A 15,162-nucleotide genomic window follows, 5' to 3' on the forward strand; every position below is an offset into this window, starting at 1 on the left:
AGGGACTATAATTTGACTTGGACAAGTGTTTCATCATCTTGGCACTCAACAGGAAGTAGCTCGTTGATGCTATCTCTATCAGTCGGCTTTCATTTTCATCTCTTGCATCTATTTCTCAGATTCCTAACTCCTCTAACCCCAACACTGACAATTAAGGAATTTGGAACAACTGAACTTACCCCCTTTTGTCTGACACCTTCAGGAGGAACCTGTTTAACATGACCTAGAGAATGGATATATGAATAGATCAGAGTGGGTACAGGGGTATGGGCAGAGAATTCAGTCCGATATGTTCTCCTAATGAGAAACTCACACTGATCCTCACCTGTGTGCATCTGTATACTGCAGAGGTGGAGTTCTAATATATATTGTACATGTACATTGACATAATTGGCGGTTCTAATACAAAGAAATGGATAAATTTCTTCAAGTAATGTGTGTTTGGACCATCAAAATACTTGCAAATAAGTGACAAAAGGCCACCATACATTTGAATATTTTAATCAAGTAATACAGACTATAGTGACAGGGAAAAGTATATTTAAAATGGATGTATAAAAAAAGAGGAAAATTAAATGAAAATAAGATAGCCAGGTTGAAAGATATGTAAATGAGTCAGAAGCCTCTGGTTAAAGTTCTGATGCAGGTACATGTTGGCTGTTTGACCTTGGGTAAAAGTCATTGAATGGCAACTGTGCTGGCCACTATGATGGGCAATGTGACTATGAAGGTGAAAAAGACACAATTCCTTACCTGGAAAATATTAGTTTTATTATTTATAATTTACTCAGTTTTGAATCACCAAAGACATCAGACAAATGACCTACTCCAGATACTAACACTGATGGATTGGGGTGTGCTTAATTTCACGTAAGAGTTTCAGAATATTGAGTCATTTTATGATAAAATCATTATGGCATCATGTCCTTTTGAAAAATATAGTTTATTCAAGGATATTAAAAATGTAATAGATTTATTTGGTTACTTAATAATAATCATTTTAAACATATTATACAGACACACATGGTCAACATTTAAGTGTTTTTCTGAGGGGATGATATAGATTCTGCTGTTATTATTTTTATGCCTCTATATAAAATTATTAACAAAATAATAAAACAAAGATACATTGTTCTACAGTTGTTTGCCTTTGTACAGTAATTCTCAGCCTCTTTTATTTTGTGTTCCACCAGCAAATCATACACAACAGATCTTAACAAATTAGAAATTGAAAAACGTATACTTTCAGAAAAAAGTCATATTTCATAAGAATCCTGTTACTATGTTTATTGTTTATTGTCAATATTAAGCCTATGAAAAATTGTAGTAAAAATTGCCAAGGCTTTAAAAAAAGCAAAAACTTTTCCTTTAGTTTTCAAAAAATGTTATTATTTAGTTTAGTATAAATTTTATTGTCTTAGTTAACAGTAAAATGCAAAGATAGTTAATAAAAAATATTTCTATTAATAATTTTTTGTAAAGTTATTTAACATAAGGTTGGTGAAGCAGAATAAAGGTCATAGATCTTTGGAAGCCAGGGTCAGAAGGACATGGTATGCTGCAAATTTGAGGGATAGTCAGTTACTGAAAGTATGATGTTAATCAATCCTATGTCCCATTTAAGTTTTAGTAGGTCAGAGGACTTCTGGCCCCACCATGGTACTTGAATCCAATAGTACTGGGATGCCCTAACATATGTTGTGGATCAATGCTTTTTAAAAATATGTTTTAGTTTATTAGATTTTCCTAATGATTTCAATTATGTCTGAACAAAAATTAACTTTTCTTCCTAATATAAGAATGCCTTGCTTAAAGTTAACTCAGTCTACAAAAATGAAATAATTAGAGGTAAAAGTATTCAATTTACAAACATTGGATTTATCTTTCTTAACTTTTTTATTATCATTGCCTTTTCACATGTTTTTATTACCTGCCAAGCCACATAGGCATCTGAACTTTTGGGCATCTGCAAATAGACTTGGGGTCTATTCCACTTATGAAATAGTCAAACTGTGTAGTATCTTACTAACGTTTTACTAGCAATGCTAGTTTTTGAAATTATTGTTTGGAATCTAGAAAAGTTATGCTTTATGTAGCTCTCTAAAATGAATCTCTGTCTAAAGTGAGACTTAGGCTAAGGCCCTTGTTTCTTCCCCAGAGGTCTCAGCTCTAAATATGAAGTTTTTTCTGGACTGAAAGAAAAAAAGTAAAGGTCAGGCTGTATCTTTTCAGAATGTTAGCAGGTCTCTTTACCAATACCCTATTTAATTTCCAATACTTATATTGCCTATGTAGTGATATAGAGGAAAAGCAAAAAATGACTTAAGGATTACAAAAAAAATAATTACACATAATAAGGAAAACATTCCACAGCATACTAAGCATCTCCATTTCCTTTAAATGTTTTTGTCTCTTATCTTTCATCCCTTCTCCAATGGTAGCTATTTGGACTACCCAACCCCAGATCCATAGCTTTCTATCACATTAAGTTTAAGAGAGCTTAAATATGATATTCTCTGTACCTGATTCCTCAGTTTGGTCCCCTACTTTAATTAGAGCAAGGTGGTTATCTTTTACTCCAAGAAACATTCCAGGGTTGCTCTTACATTCAAATGAAACACGTTTGGAGGACTTCTTATGAAGGAGAAAAAAGGCCTGCTCTGGCCATGGGTTTTCACATTTTTGTAGCTGAGGAAACAAGACAGAAAACATCCAATATGAGTGGGAAGTCCAGACTCAACTTCACCTTCTTGTGTTAGAAACTAAAGGGTAATTATTTATAACTTGGTATTTCTAGCAAGCCTGCTTACTGAGTAGGGGATGGGAGTCGGGGAAGAAGGAAGAGGGATAGAGAGCCAAATCAAATCAAATTATTTTATTTGATTTGCTGAAAACCAGTATGCTTTGAAGACACTGTGGCTTAGATGCCCGATGCAGTGCAGCAGTTCTGGATTTGTATTCCTCTTTTGTCATGTACAGTCTCTGAGACCTGGGCACATTGCTTTATCTCTCAAGCCTCAAATTTTTTAGTGTAGCCAGTTTTCTAGATCAGTCAACCCCCAACTTACCCACAGATATGTGAGTGATATAAATGACTATTATTTTAAGCCACTAAGTGTTGGGGATGGGCTGTTACACAGAAATACCTGACCAATACAATAACCCCTCATAGAGTTACTGTGAAAATTAAATGAGACAGTGCCTGTAAAACATTTAGCATAGTGTTGTGCTTTGCTATATAATAGAGCTCAGTATGGATCAACTCTTTTTACTGAGTAGTTATATACACTTAGAAATGTTTTGATAAGGGAGATGCTGCTTACCATCTAGTGTTTTTTTTAATACCTTACATGGCTGTGTTAGTTAGCTTTATAATTTTGTGTATTTATATAATTTATCTTAAATATTATTCTCATATTTTCTTTCTGGTCTCTACCTTTGGCTTATTTGTTCATCAAGATGTTTATAATTCTTTATCATGACTGGTATAATACTACCATTTACTAACTGTAGAAGACTATGTGGGGAATCCTGAGATTAGAATGTAGATTGCTACACCATCTGTAAATCTTGGCATATGGAAATGTTAATGACCCTCTGTTCAGCAGGCTTAAAGTGTAAAATTATTTTTCCATTTCTCTGAGAAAAGTATATTTTACAAAGAAACACTTCCTGGAAGAATACAGTAGTTCCTAAAGTCAAATACAAAGAATTTGAGATCATTCTGTGTAGCAGTGCTTCTCCAACTATAATGTGCATGTTAGTGTCCTGGTGATTTGTTAAAATTCTGATTCTGATTTTGATGTGTGAGAGTCTGGAATTCTGCATTTCTGACAAGATCCCAGGTGATGCCGTACTACTGGCAGAGACCAGACATTCAGCAGCAAGGCTATTCATGCCATTTACTTCCCTTCCCTGCTCCAGAAATAAGTTATTAGTAATAACTGATTGTGTTTTATATACAATAGCAACAATGAAGACCTTTTTCAGAATACTGCAAAGACCCAAATCTGCCCAAAGGAATGGAGTCAATCATGACAATGAAGTGCATATTTCCATTACCTCCACAGAGCATTCCTTGTTGTTGGCATGCAGCAAGAAGTCTTTGTCTTTTGTAGGACTCAGGTTCACCATTAATGTGTGACCATCAACACCATCATCTTGCAATTAAAAAATATGTAGATTGTAAAGTTAAGAATTGTAACTCATTTTAATGTAATGAGTTTAACACCCAGGAAAAGAGTTCGGAATGTCGTGTAAATAGCTACTTCATTAACCAACATGTCTCTTAGAAATATTTGTATCCAAATAAAACTGAAGGGTTATTGGACAAGGGGGTATTCCTCCCTTGAAGGAGAGAGGTTAGTTTTCTTACGTGCTTTCTAGTTGTAGAATTGTGACTTTCTGGGTGCTAACTTCCCTTTCTGCATTTAAAGCCACTGATAGTTATCCCCCAGTATCCAACTCCCCTTCTTGTAGAACAACAGAACATTATCCAGCCTGCCTTCTTGTGGCTAAGTGTAGCAATGTGACTATGTTCTGACCAATGCGAGGTGAGTGAAAATGTCAGGAGCAATTTCCAGGTTTTGTCCTTAAAAAGAAAGAGAAGTCATGTGTCCATTTTCCTCTGTCCTGCTGATTGGGCATTGTCATGGTGGACATCTTGAACCATGTAGATATTGGCAGAGCCACAGAAAGAGAAGGAAGGGGGTCCGTGAACAAACTGTTGATCAGAACTGCTATTCCAATCCTGGCTAAGAAAGAAATAAAGTTTTGTATAGCTTAAGCCACTTTATTCTGGATCTCTGATAAGTGTAGTCAAACTTTTATCCTAACTATTAAACTGCAAAGTGCATGAGATGCAGTAAATCCTCTAAGATTCTAAGATTTTACAATGAACTTGGGCTGGAGAGAAGCTTCTGAGACTGACTTCCTTTCCCATGGAGCATTTCTGGAATCATCTACACCCCAAATTTAAGAATTCAAGCACAAGTTATCCAACCCACCCAAATTACCTGTTTTACTTGAGGGGTATTGGGAATCATAGTAACGGAATAACACCTTGTCTGAAAGAGAATGCATGAAATTCCTTTGGTGAGATACAGTTTCATAAAATGTTTCAATTCCAATATATACATAAGAACATATCCTCCTCTTTTTATTATGTATCAATCAGAGCAAAACTTTTGTGGTTTTGATAAAGGTCTCAAAAATGTATGAATATGCTCTGATGAATTCATTAAGTGTTTAGAATATTGTTCATAGCATGATATTTTCTTTCACTAGGGACTGTACTTTGGTGATATTGATAAGGCTGCTATTGAAAAAGTAGTAGGTCATTTAGCAGTAGCATATTCTTGTGGTCCCTTCTTCCATCTTTCACAACAGACGCCATTTGTAAATATCAACATTCTTTCTTGGTGAACCCTAAGGTTCTGAATCCTCCTCCACACCGCAATAGTCAGGCATCGACTGCCCACGCATTGGAGTCAGCACACAGACAGCATGGAATCTGTTTGTCATGTCCGGGTTAATCTGTATTTATGGTTTGGTAAGTTTATTTTTTACTCATCATCATTCTATTGTTATAGACAAAAGAAAATATTCTACCTTTCTTTTGGTCTTTTTGCAAATCTTCAACATAGATCTCATAACTTCCATCCTCAAAAACAAAGGTAATGAACTGATCGTTGTATGTGCTCAAGGAAGCAGAATATTCTGTAAGAAGTGGAAGTTGTGTCATTAGGATTTTTCTTTTAAAAGAACCTTGTTTCCATGAACAATCTTCAGCATTTAAAAAAAATACGTCCTTAAAGGTTTTCTTTTTTTTAATTTGAGTTGCACTTTGTCCATCACTATTGCATAGGTGAAAGCCTTTGGCACAAGCTTAACATAGCTCAAAGACTGAGATGTGCCACCTGAATGGAATTAAGGATGCTAGTCTCCTGTGTGAAGGCCACTGGAGGCCATGTTAGTGTGCTTATCAGCTTTTGGTGGGAAGAAAGAAGCTGGAAAAGTGACAGATGTTGCCTAAAGAAACCTCCGCTTCCTAGCTCTCCATGGTTAGGGGTACTATGGGCAAGAAGGAACTGTATTTTGATAGACATAGATAAATGAATACCCATTTGTAAGGTGTGGACTTAGAGACTTCAACAGTCCTAGAGAATGCAGGTGTGAGCCCCTTCTGTCCTTAGGCTAAATAACAAAGTGACACTTAGAACAGTATTCCCACCTTTTTAAAAAACATCCCAGCATATAGAAAATGATAATTTTTATGGCATGCTGGGGTAAACTGGAGCAGATTTAGGAACTATCTATATGGGTCCTGGAGAAAAAAAAATCAGTGTATTTTATTTACATTATAGAATTATTTTAAGAAAAATAATCTACAAAATGAGAATGTTAAATGTCGAATTTGTCTATGAACTGCTAAAGTAAAATGATTTAAAAATACTTAGAAACTTCAGTATGCTTCTGAGACCATAAGACATTTATATGAGGAATAATGCTTGAAATGGCAGCTTGCAATTCCTGGTCAAGTTTTTTAAATTATCTTTTTACTTCTTGATAGTCACCATCAACTTGGACTTTATTTGCATAAATAAGTTACATAATTTTGAACAGTTTTAACAACTATTTAAAATGCTTAAGAATTGAACTTATATTTTAAAAACGTAATGACTCTTTCCTTTGATTTCATTGTCAAATGTTGAAATTTGGGAGGCTAATGTGTTTTTTCCCCTCAAAGGATAATGTATTTTCCCCAGGAATAATGTACATGGGATTCCAATCCCTAGTATATGTATATGGGATTCCACTTCCAAAATAATGATAGAATGCTAACCATAGAATGCACATGCATCATTAGAGTAGCTACCCTTTACCTAGTTTAGATACCACTAAATGGGTATATCAGTAGCAAATGGACAGAAGTTTCTGATATACATGAAGACATAGACTTGGGGCTGCTCCCTGGATGGAGTTGCACCAGCCAGTGTCCTGTGTCTTACCTCACTCCTTACCCCCACACCACCCCAGTGACCAGTCACACCTTGGATACTTGGAACATCAGTTGCTATAGGACATTTCTGGACCATAGGTATATCAAAGGCAAAGCCCTCTGCAGACTTTTCAAGGTGTTCCAGCTGTTGATGATAGGCAGCGAATACCAGATGTTGCTCTTTGTATTTTCCAGCTGTAGGACAGGGGTAGGGATAGGAGTGGACTGTAAGTCCCCACACTGCCCAAATCCTTCCCACCCTTTAAGGATTCCCAGCCAAGGTTGCTTGGTGACAGTGGTGACTGACCTGGGGCTTCAGCCACCCCATAGTTTGAAGGGATCGATACCTCCTGGCACACTTATACCTCAATAATGCACACCCATTGGAATCCAGGTGGAAGAAAACTAAGTCACCCACAGTCTCAACACCCAAAAGGTAATCGCTATTAACATTTTAAATTTACTTCCTTTAAGTGAAGAAAAAGCACTTAAAATATTGTAAATATATTTATAATTTTATAATTTTAAATATATTTATAATTTATAAAATTATATTTATAATTTACATTCTAACATAGCCTTTTCCCCCATGCTATTAAAAACTCTTTATATGCCCCTTTTGAAAATGGTTAGAAAGTAGTTCATCATCCTTACTCTTTTCTAGAAGGAAAATTGGAGTGAGGGAAGAAAATTATATATCTAGACATAGTAAGTGAAGGCAAATAAGATACCCATCACCATACTGAAGAGTTACCAGGAAATGTGTAGTTTCCATTTACCTGTTTTTGGTGAATGCCTTTTGGTGTTTTCTTTCCTAAGGTAACAGGCTGTCGTCTTTTCTATGATAAGGCCAGAGCGTAGCTGCATGAAGTACATCTGGCAAACTTCTTTAGCTTTTTTTGGGGATTCTAAACAATTGAAAAAACTGTGATATAATTTCATTCAATCCATCTTTCTCCTTTTACAAACCCTGAGTGTAGCAGACTGAGAAAGCAATTAAAGGTCCATAGTATGGTGTCAGAAACCTTAGGGCCAGTTGAGTTTCAAAATTCAGAGTTTTTTAGATTTTAGAATTGTCATGTAGAACATATACTGTGTATATGTAGCACTCTCAGCAGAGACTAGGGCAGGGCCCCACACACAAAAATTAAGTAATAATTGTACAGTGAAACATAGGAAAATTTACATAAGGGGAAATAAAGAGACGGCATGTTGGTTCAGGTCAAGATTTAACTGTCAAATGAGTTCGGGTTATATTTTTTCTGCCAAATGAGTTATGAAGAATTTTAGGTCTTTAGAAAAAATACTGGTTTTCAGAATTTAATATAAGTGAATGAGGATCTACATCCAACATACATCAATCTGCCTAACTAAGGGGGAACTTTCAAAGTCATATGAAATTATAATCTTTTCTACTTATCTAGAATATACTTAACAATTTTGATGGATGTCCATAGTCTATAAAAGTTTATTAATATTAAAAATAGCTGACCAATGTCAAAGAGCTTTTTTTTGTATGTTTTCTTCTAGGAGTCTCATGGGTTTAAGTCTTACATAAGTCTTTAATCCATTTTGAGTTAATTTTTGTGAGTGGTGTCAGATAGGGGTCAAGTTCCATTTTTTCAATGTGACTATTCAGTTTTCCCCGTGCCATTTATTGAAGAGACTCTTTTCTCCATTGAGCATTCTTGCCAAGGGAGGTATTCTCCTCACTTTATAGATGATGGTCTGAGGCTCTCAGCAGTCATGACATTGCCCAAGGCTATAGATCAGGTGAGAAGTTGTGACTCAAGAGTATCTAATATCAAAGCTACTCTTTCCATCTACTTCCATCTAAAAAAATGCTACGCTGAAATTTTAGAGACTAACACAATACAAATTGAACTTAGTCAGTTGAAGTAAAAAGAATAACCAATTATTAAATAATTCTCATTTCATTTAGCCAAAGAAAAATTAAATCTCAAGTAAAAAATTAAATTTGCTTTTTGGAAATCATAAATATCCTTTTAGAGTCAAATAGAAAAGAAAGTTATAACACTTGAGTCATAATATCGCATTGTAAATGAGTTATCAAATTTGTACAATATAGCCAAATTTCAATTATTCACAGTAATTAAGAAAATGAAAATAATTACTTGTCACTTTGGGATCTATTCTATGATCTTTTCTTTTCTCCAGAAGATTTGCCTTCCTGATATGCTTTTCAAACTTAAGTGGAATTAAGTTTTGTTAGCAACTGTTTTGAATAATCTCTGTCTTGTCTCCAGTTCAGGTGGGCATTTACTTTCAACTATTCGAACAGAGCAATACCACTTAATTATTCACATCCACCTTGAAACTCTCTAACATTGTTTCACAATTCATAAGTATCAATTACAGCATCTCACATTATATAGTGCTTTTATAGCTGCAAAGATAATTTATAAAGCTGTGCTGGAGCCAGCATTGAACTTGGTCTCCTGACAGCTAGTTTAATACAATACTTTACAAACACTGTATCTTCAAGCTAAAAAGTACAAATTGGCCCTATAAGCATGCTCATTCCTTATACTCTTATCTTTCTGTTGTAGTCAGCATTGTATGGGGACATGACTGGCAGGCATGTCCAATATTAAGAATGGACTCTTTGAGGAGCAGGATATGGACCTTGGGTAGTTAGAAGTGAGGGTCATGATACTGAAGAAGTATTTGGTTGTAGAAGAGAGTGAGGGGCTAAAGATGGATGTAAGGGCTAGCATCTAGTGGGACAAGCACTGAGTATAATTCATTGTGGAGAGGGTGACTACATTTGAAATATTGAAGATACTTTATTGGGAGAATTTGGAAGAAGGTATATTTTGGTGTTTGGGGCAGATGAAAGTGTGGTGTGAGGGTTGCGTTACTGGGAGGAAAGCACAAAGCTGGCATGGCCATGGGGATTTTGTTGGAGAGAGTGCTTCATGGATGGGGTCAAAGGGGCAGTTCAAACTTAATGTAAGGCCTGTTGCCACTTCCTATGTCTATCCTGCCTGATGTCTGAGGGCTGTGTTCTTAGTATGGCTTTTAAGGAAATTTTTGTAACAAATTTCATCATAGCAATAGCATGATGAAATCCCTCAGTCATTTCTGGTAAGTAAATGTGAAGGGGTGGAAATAATTCTGTAGTTCTGCCATTCACTGAGAGGGCCAGATTGTGGCTGAAAGGATTTACAGAAGTGAATCACTGCATCTGTCATTTCTTCCCCAAACACCTGTTTTATCAATGTCTCTTTTTACTGCTTACTACTCTTGACCTGTCTGTGGCATTTGAAGGAAGCACATCCTTCCTTGAACCCAAAGTTCTTCCCTGATTGTCATGTCACCAGTTTACTTAGGTTCTCCTTGTTTCTCTCTGATCAGTCCATCTCCATCTCTATTAGTTCTTCCTGTTCTGTCTGCTCCCAAAATATTGATGTTCTTTAGGATATTGTCCTTTGCCTTTTTCTAGATTCTAGACTTTTTTCTGGGCAATCTCGCTTGTTCCAGTGACTTCAGTCATTTTTTTTTTATATACTGATGACTCCCCAAAATGTAACTCTACCTTTGGTTTAAATTTGTTACTCTTACTTTACTGGGCATTTGACTTCAGCTCCCTTAAAGCATCTCTGTTTCTATCTGTGTAGAACATCCTGAATTCTGAACATCTACACCTATACCAAATTCAAATATATTCATAATAAAAACTTGATTTTTCTGTACACTCAATATATTCCTCCTGAATTCACTATCTTGAAAAATAATACCATTATCTATCATAGTCTGCCCAATTCTTGAGTCAGAAAGCTGAGACTCATACATTTTTTCATTTTCCTCCAAACACCTCAATTTATTCAATCTGTCATTAAGTCTTATTGATTTCATCCTCTAATGCATCTGAAATTTAGTCCTTCATTTTTATTCTGTTGTCTTACGTCAGGTCCTCATCCACAATCCCATGTATGAAGGCATAGACCTTGTCCAATTTCTGTTTCTACTCTTGCCCCCTTGCTCTATCTGCACACCAAAACCAATGTGATTTCTTTAAAATAAAATTATCTTACTATTCCTCAATTAAACATTTTTAATGGTTCCTTACTGTTCACAAGAAAAAGTTGAAGTGCCTTCACTGTAACAGAAGATCTTCCATGGACAGACCCAGACTAAAGGATGTGATCTCTACTCAGCTCTACCTCCAATTATTGCCATGTAGGGATATGGGCCTACACCACATCTCCTAGGATACAGAAAATCATTCTTTATTAAGAGGGAATTTGGGGATGCAGAATCACTCCACTGAGTCACTGTTGCTGCACAGAACATTTTGACTCAGACGCAAGAAAAAGAACTAACTTAACTGTGATTTCCTGGCCTTTCAGGAACCACAAATTAGTGTTTTCCCTGGTAACCAAAGAACAGTGTGGGTGGGATAGAGCCTCAGGGAGGACAGAAATGATATTTTTTAATACAGGTTTCTCTTTTAGCTTTAAAGATGTTTGGGGAAATGGAGAAGAGCACAAAGGAAAAGGTTACATCAATTCCCACCATCATTCCTCATCCTCTGTTTTCTCTCCAGTCCACCAGGGCTCTGTGAACTCTCTTTTGTGTCACTGCTCCCATATGAAAAACAGGAGTATAAATCTGGATAATTCTTCCCTAAGATAGATAATTTTAAGGATCAAAGATGTATATAGCTCTTTCATCTTAAAGCTATGGCTACTACCTGACTTTATTTACCCTTCAACTTTTCCAAACCCTCTGAGTTTGCAATTGGGTAAACTTGAGCATCATTTGGTCAATTCTGCTTTACTTGGGACCTGGATTATTCAAATATCTTCACATATTATTCTCTCCTTTACCAGAAGTTGCTAGTCAAGACCACAGCTTGGTGCAGCAAGGGTCTTAATAAATGTTTGCTGAATAAAGGTGGATCAGTTAAAAATTTTTAGTTAACATGGAAACATGTTTTTAGGATTTGGTGGAAGGAGGTGTAGGTAGAGAGAAAAGATTGATATGAAAGGCTATAATTATGTTAATCACTATTAGCTGGTTTAAATTACCTGAGCCATTCCTGTCCTGTGATGTGTCAAATAAGCTAAAGTTGGCTATATATAGTCTGTTTAAAACCAAAGCCTGATGTATTATGCACTTAGAAGCCATCTCTTTCAATTTCAGCTCTTGTGTTCTTAGTAGGTTTTGGCAAAGCAGCTTGTATGAACATCAATAAAAAAATCTGATAACAGATAAAAATAGTGTGCAAAACAATCAGAAATGCTTAATTCCTTACTTCTCAACTTGGGAGATTTTACCACAACTTTACTGCCTGCTGAGTTGTTCATCTTTGCTGGAGAAATTTTGGTGGTTGAATACTTCATTTTAGGCTTCATTTTTTCAGGCTTCTGTGATTAACATATAATATTAGTTCAGTCATCTCAACTTGAAAATAAACAGGAACAACTTTGGTTCACTCAAAATAAAATTGATAACATACCCACACAAAGAAAATAATTATTTCAGTAAAATTTGAACATAGTTTTCTGAATATGTATCTCTACTAGAATATGATCAACAACAAAAAAGAACTGCAAAGAAATCTTAAACTTTACTTAGTACATTTATTGTTAATGGTAATACTGGTATTAGAATTCGGAGACTGTTTTTCCATACTATACATAGAGCAAGTAAGTAGATATATTGATGTTATAGGATTGTCAGTGTAGGAGAAAGGAGATACAAACATAAAATAAAAGGAGAAAGCCAAGGGATAATCCCTGTAATGTTAAAATTAAATCAGCAGTATCAGTGTGCCCATATCTTAGTTTCTAAATACTTTAGCTACTGAAAGAAACTGAGGACTCCAGATCTGGGCTGGGAGAGTAGAAGTGAACATGGAATATCATGTTCTGCTAGAAAGCAGTAAGCTATTGAAAGACCAGTGAGATTGTATCAAAAGGACACAGTAGCCTCCTTCAAGGGTTTTGCCACTGGCCGAATTTGGCACAATTTGAGCATCCAAAAAAAAAATAATGTGGTAATTGACCCATAGCATTTCTCAAGAATGAATGAATGAGGGATTTATACATTGGAGAAGGAATGATAGAATTAGAAAAATCATCATCTTTACAGACCCCAATTTAATACTTAATTCAGGGAAGGTTGCTGATCAATGGATGCTGATGAACACTTAGAACACTTAGAAGCATAGAACCTTTGACATCAATTTATTGAGCCCCTAAGTCTATAGATGACTAGGGTAAGATGTAAAGATGAAGTGCCTTGCCCAGCATCACAAAGCCAAAACTGGGATGAGAATCTAGTCTCCTGACTTACTTCTTTATGCCAGAGCTTCCCTACCTTGTCTGCTCTCTCCATCATCCAAATATAGGAAAAGAATAATCAGAACTGTATATTTAACTTCAAACACTTAGCCAGTTGTTCAAACTTTCTTGAAATAATAAATTTCTGAATATAGTAGTTCATTTGTAATCATGAGATGTGAAATAGTACAGTTAGGTAAACTTACTGTAGTTAAATTTTAAATTGTACAGATAGTAGTTCAAATAGTACCCTGCAAAAAGTTCAGGTAACACTTTACTGATAACATGAAAATTGCATTGCTGGATTTGTTTTCTCTTTTATCCAAGGATCCTTATGTCCTAAAAAAGAATTCACCTGGAGGACATTAAAAAAAAAGAGTTGCATTTTTCAAATAAATCTAGGAAATATTCCAATCTATATTCCACCCCTTTGGAAGACTCACATTAGCATACTAGAGATATTGACTGTCCTTCATTGAAGAATCATTGAAGAAATTTTTTGAAATATTTTCAGTAATTATTTCATTTTGTAACTTCCCCAGTGCCCCCTACTAACACCCCCGTGGACTAGTTTGAGAGAACACACTTGGAGAAACTCTGCTCTAAACCAACATTAGCTTGCAGAGTTAAGCAAGATACATAAGAAACTGAAATACCACATTTACAATGCAGTCATCAACACATAAAATCAGCTGCTTTTTAAGAATCACATGATAAGTCAAAAGCATAGTAAGGAAATATTTTCAAATACTATTTTTTAAAAAACATTTTCTTTAAACAGACTACAAATCTTTACCTTAAAAAGTACAATCACTCTTTGCACCATTTTTTCAGACTTAACTTTGCTCTCTACTTTCCTATTCTTAAATCAGAAATATTTTAGAATAGATGGCAACATAAATATCACTGGTTCTTTTGTGCTGTTTTTCCCAATAACATACAGCAAATATTTTTCACAGTACTTATTATACTCACCTAATTTGAAGGACTGGTCTTGAATGATGAAATTTCCTGTTGTCAATACTTTGCAGTAGTTGATGCAGTTATATTCCAACTCTACTTATACACATGCGCGCGCACACACACACACACACACACACACACACACACACACACACACACACACACACACTTGTATTAAGCAACACTGATTGGGTGACAGTGTGTGATGAATAAAGCAGTGCAAATAGAGCTAGTTTAGTGTGTTAGAATGAGTGGAAGTGGGACTGTATCTTATTTCCACAGCCAAATCCCAAACAGAGCTTTTTTGATTATTTTAGCTGTAGCTCCTTCAATGAGTTATACTCAGTTAATCATTAATTTTTATAAAACCTCTAAGACATGGATTCTAGGTATTGTTCATTGTTCAGTGTAGAGCAGACAAGGGCACAGATTGTTTATTGTCTTCTATAGAAAGTTGAAAACTTTTAAAGTAATTTTCTCCTGGTTATAAAAATTGTGTATATGCACTTAGAAAATGTGTAAGTGACAGGAAAGCATGTATGCTATAGATTCTGACAGTCTGCTTTCAATGCAAACATACTATACATACCTATTTTTTACAAAAAAAAAGAATAATATTGCAAATCTAATTTTGTAAGCTGATTTTTTCACTCTTCAATCAGCACTACATGACCATTTCACATGTCAGAAACATTCCTTTATGGGAATCATTATAAATAACATTCATTCAAATATAGCATAATCAATATTTTGCTGATTAAAGTTTTGGCTGTTTCCACTTTTTCCCTTTCTTTTTCCCCAAAATCACCAGTGTTGCAACTGACAGCTGTATGTGTGTATGTGTTGTGATTTTGGTAAACCTTGGCAAGTGCATTGGCAGCATGAATT

The 15,162-nt window shown here is 35.3% G+C and overlaps 1 protein-coding gene across 4 annotated transcripts in view; it reads right to left on the minus strand.

The window, feature by feature from the left end:
- Positions 1–924: 924 nt before the first annotated feature.
- Positions 925–15,162, minus strand: part of IL33 (interleukin 33) — a 42,229-nt gene continuing 27,991 nt past the window's right edge. For 2 of the 4 annotated variants that reach the window (XM_037019048.2, XM_017665004.3), the window contains exons 2-9: positions 13,518–13,666; positions 12,282–12,393; positions 7,780–7,908; positions 7,052–7,195; positions 5,611–5,718; positions 5,016–5,066; positions 4,063–4,160; positions 925–2,688 (exon numbers count right to left, since the gene is read on the minus strand). In XM_037019048.2, the coding sequence (XP_036874943.1) occupies positions 2,491–2,688; positions 4,063–4,160; positions 5,016–5,066; positions 5,611–5,718; positions 7,052–7,195; positions 7,780–7,908; positions 12,282–12,381 (828 nt within the window). In that variant the 5' untranslated portion in view covers positions 12,382–12,393; positions 13,518–13,666 and the 3' untranslated portion in view covers positions 925–2,490. The remainder of the gene's footprint in view (positions 2,689–4,062; positions 4,161–5,015; positions 5,067–5,610; positions 5,719–7,051; positions 7,196–7,779; positions 7,909–12,281; positions 12,394–13,517; positions 13,667–15,162) is intronic. The other 2 variants (XM_017665005.3, XM_017665003.3) reach the window with 1 other exon arrangement.

The sequence above is a fragment of the Manis javanica genome, chromosome 2 (assembly GCF_040802235.1).
Source record: "Manis javanica isolate MJ-LG chromosome 2, MJ_LKY, whole genome shotgun sequence".
NCBI classification, from domain to species: Eukaryota; Metazoa; Chordata; class Mammalia; order Pholidota; family Manidae; genus Manis; species Manis javanica.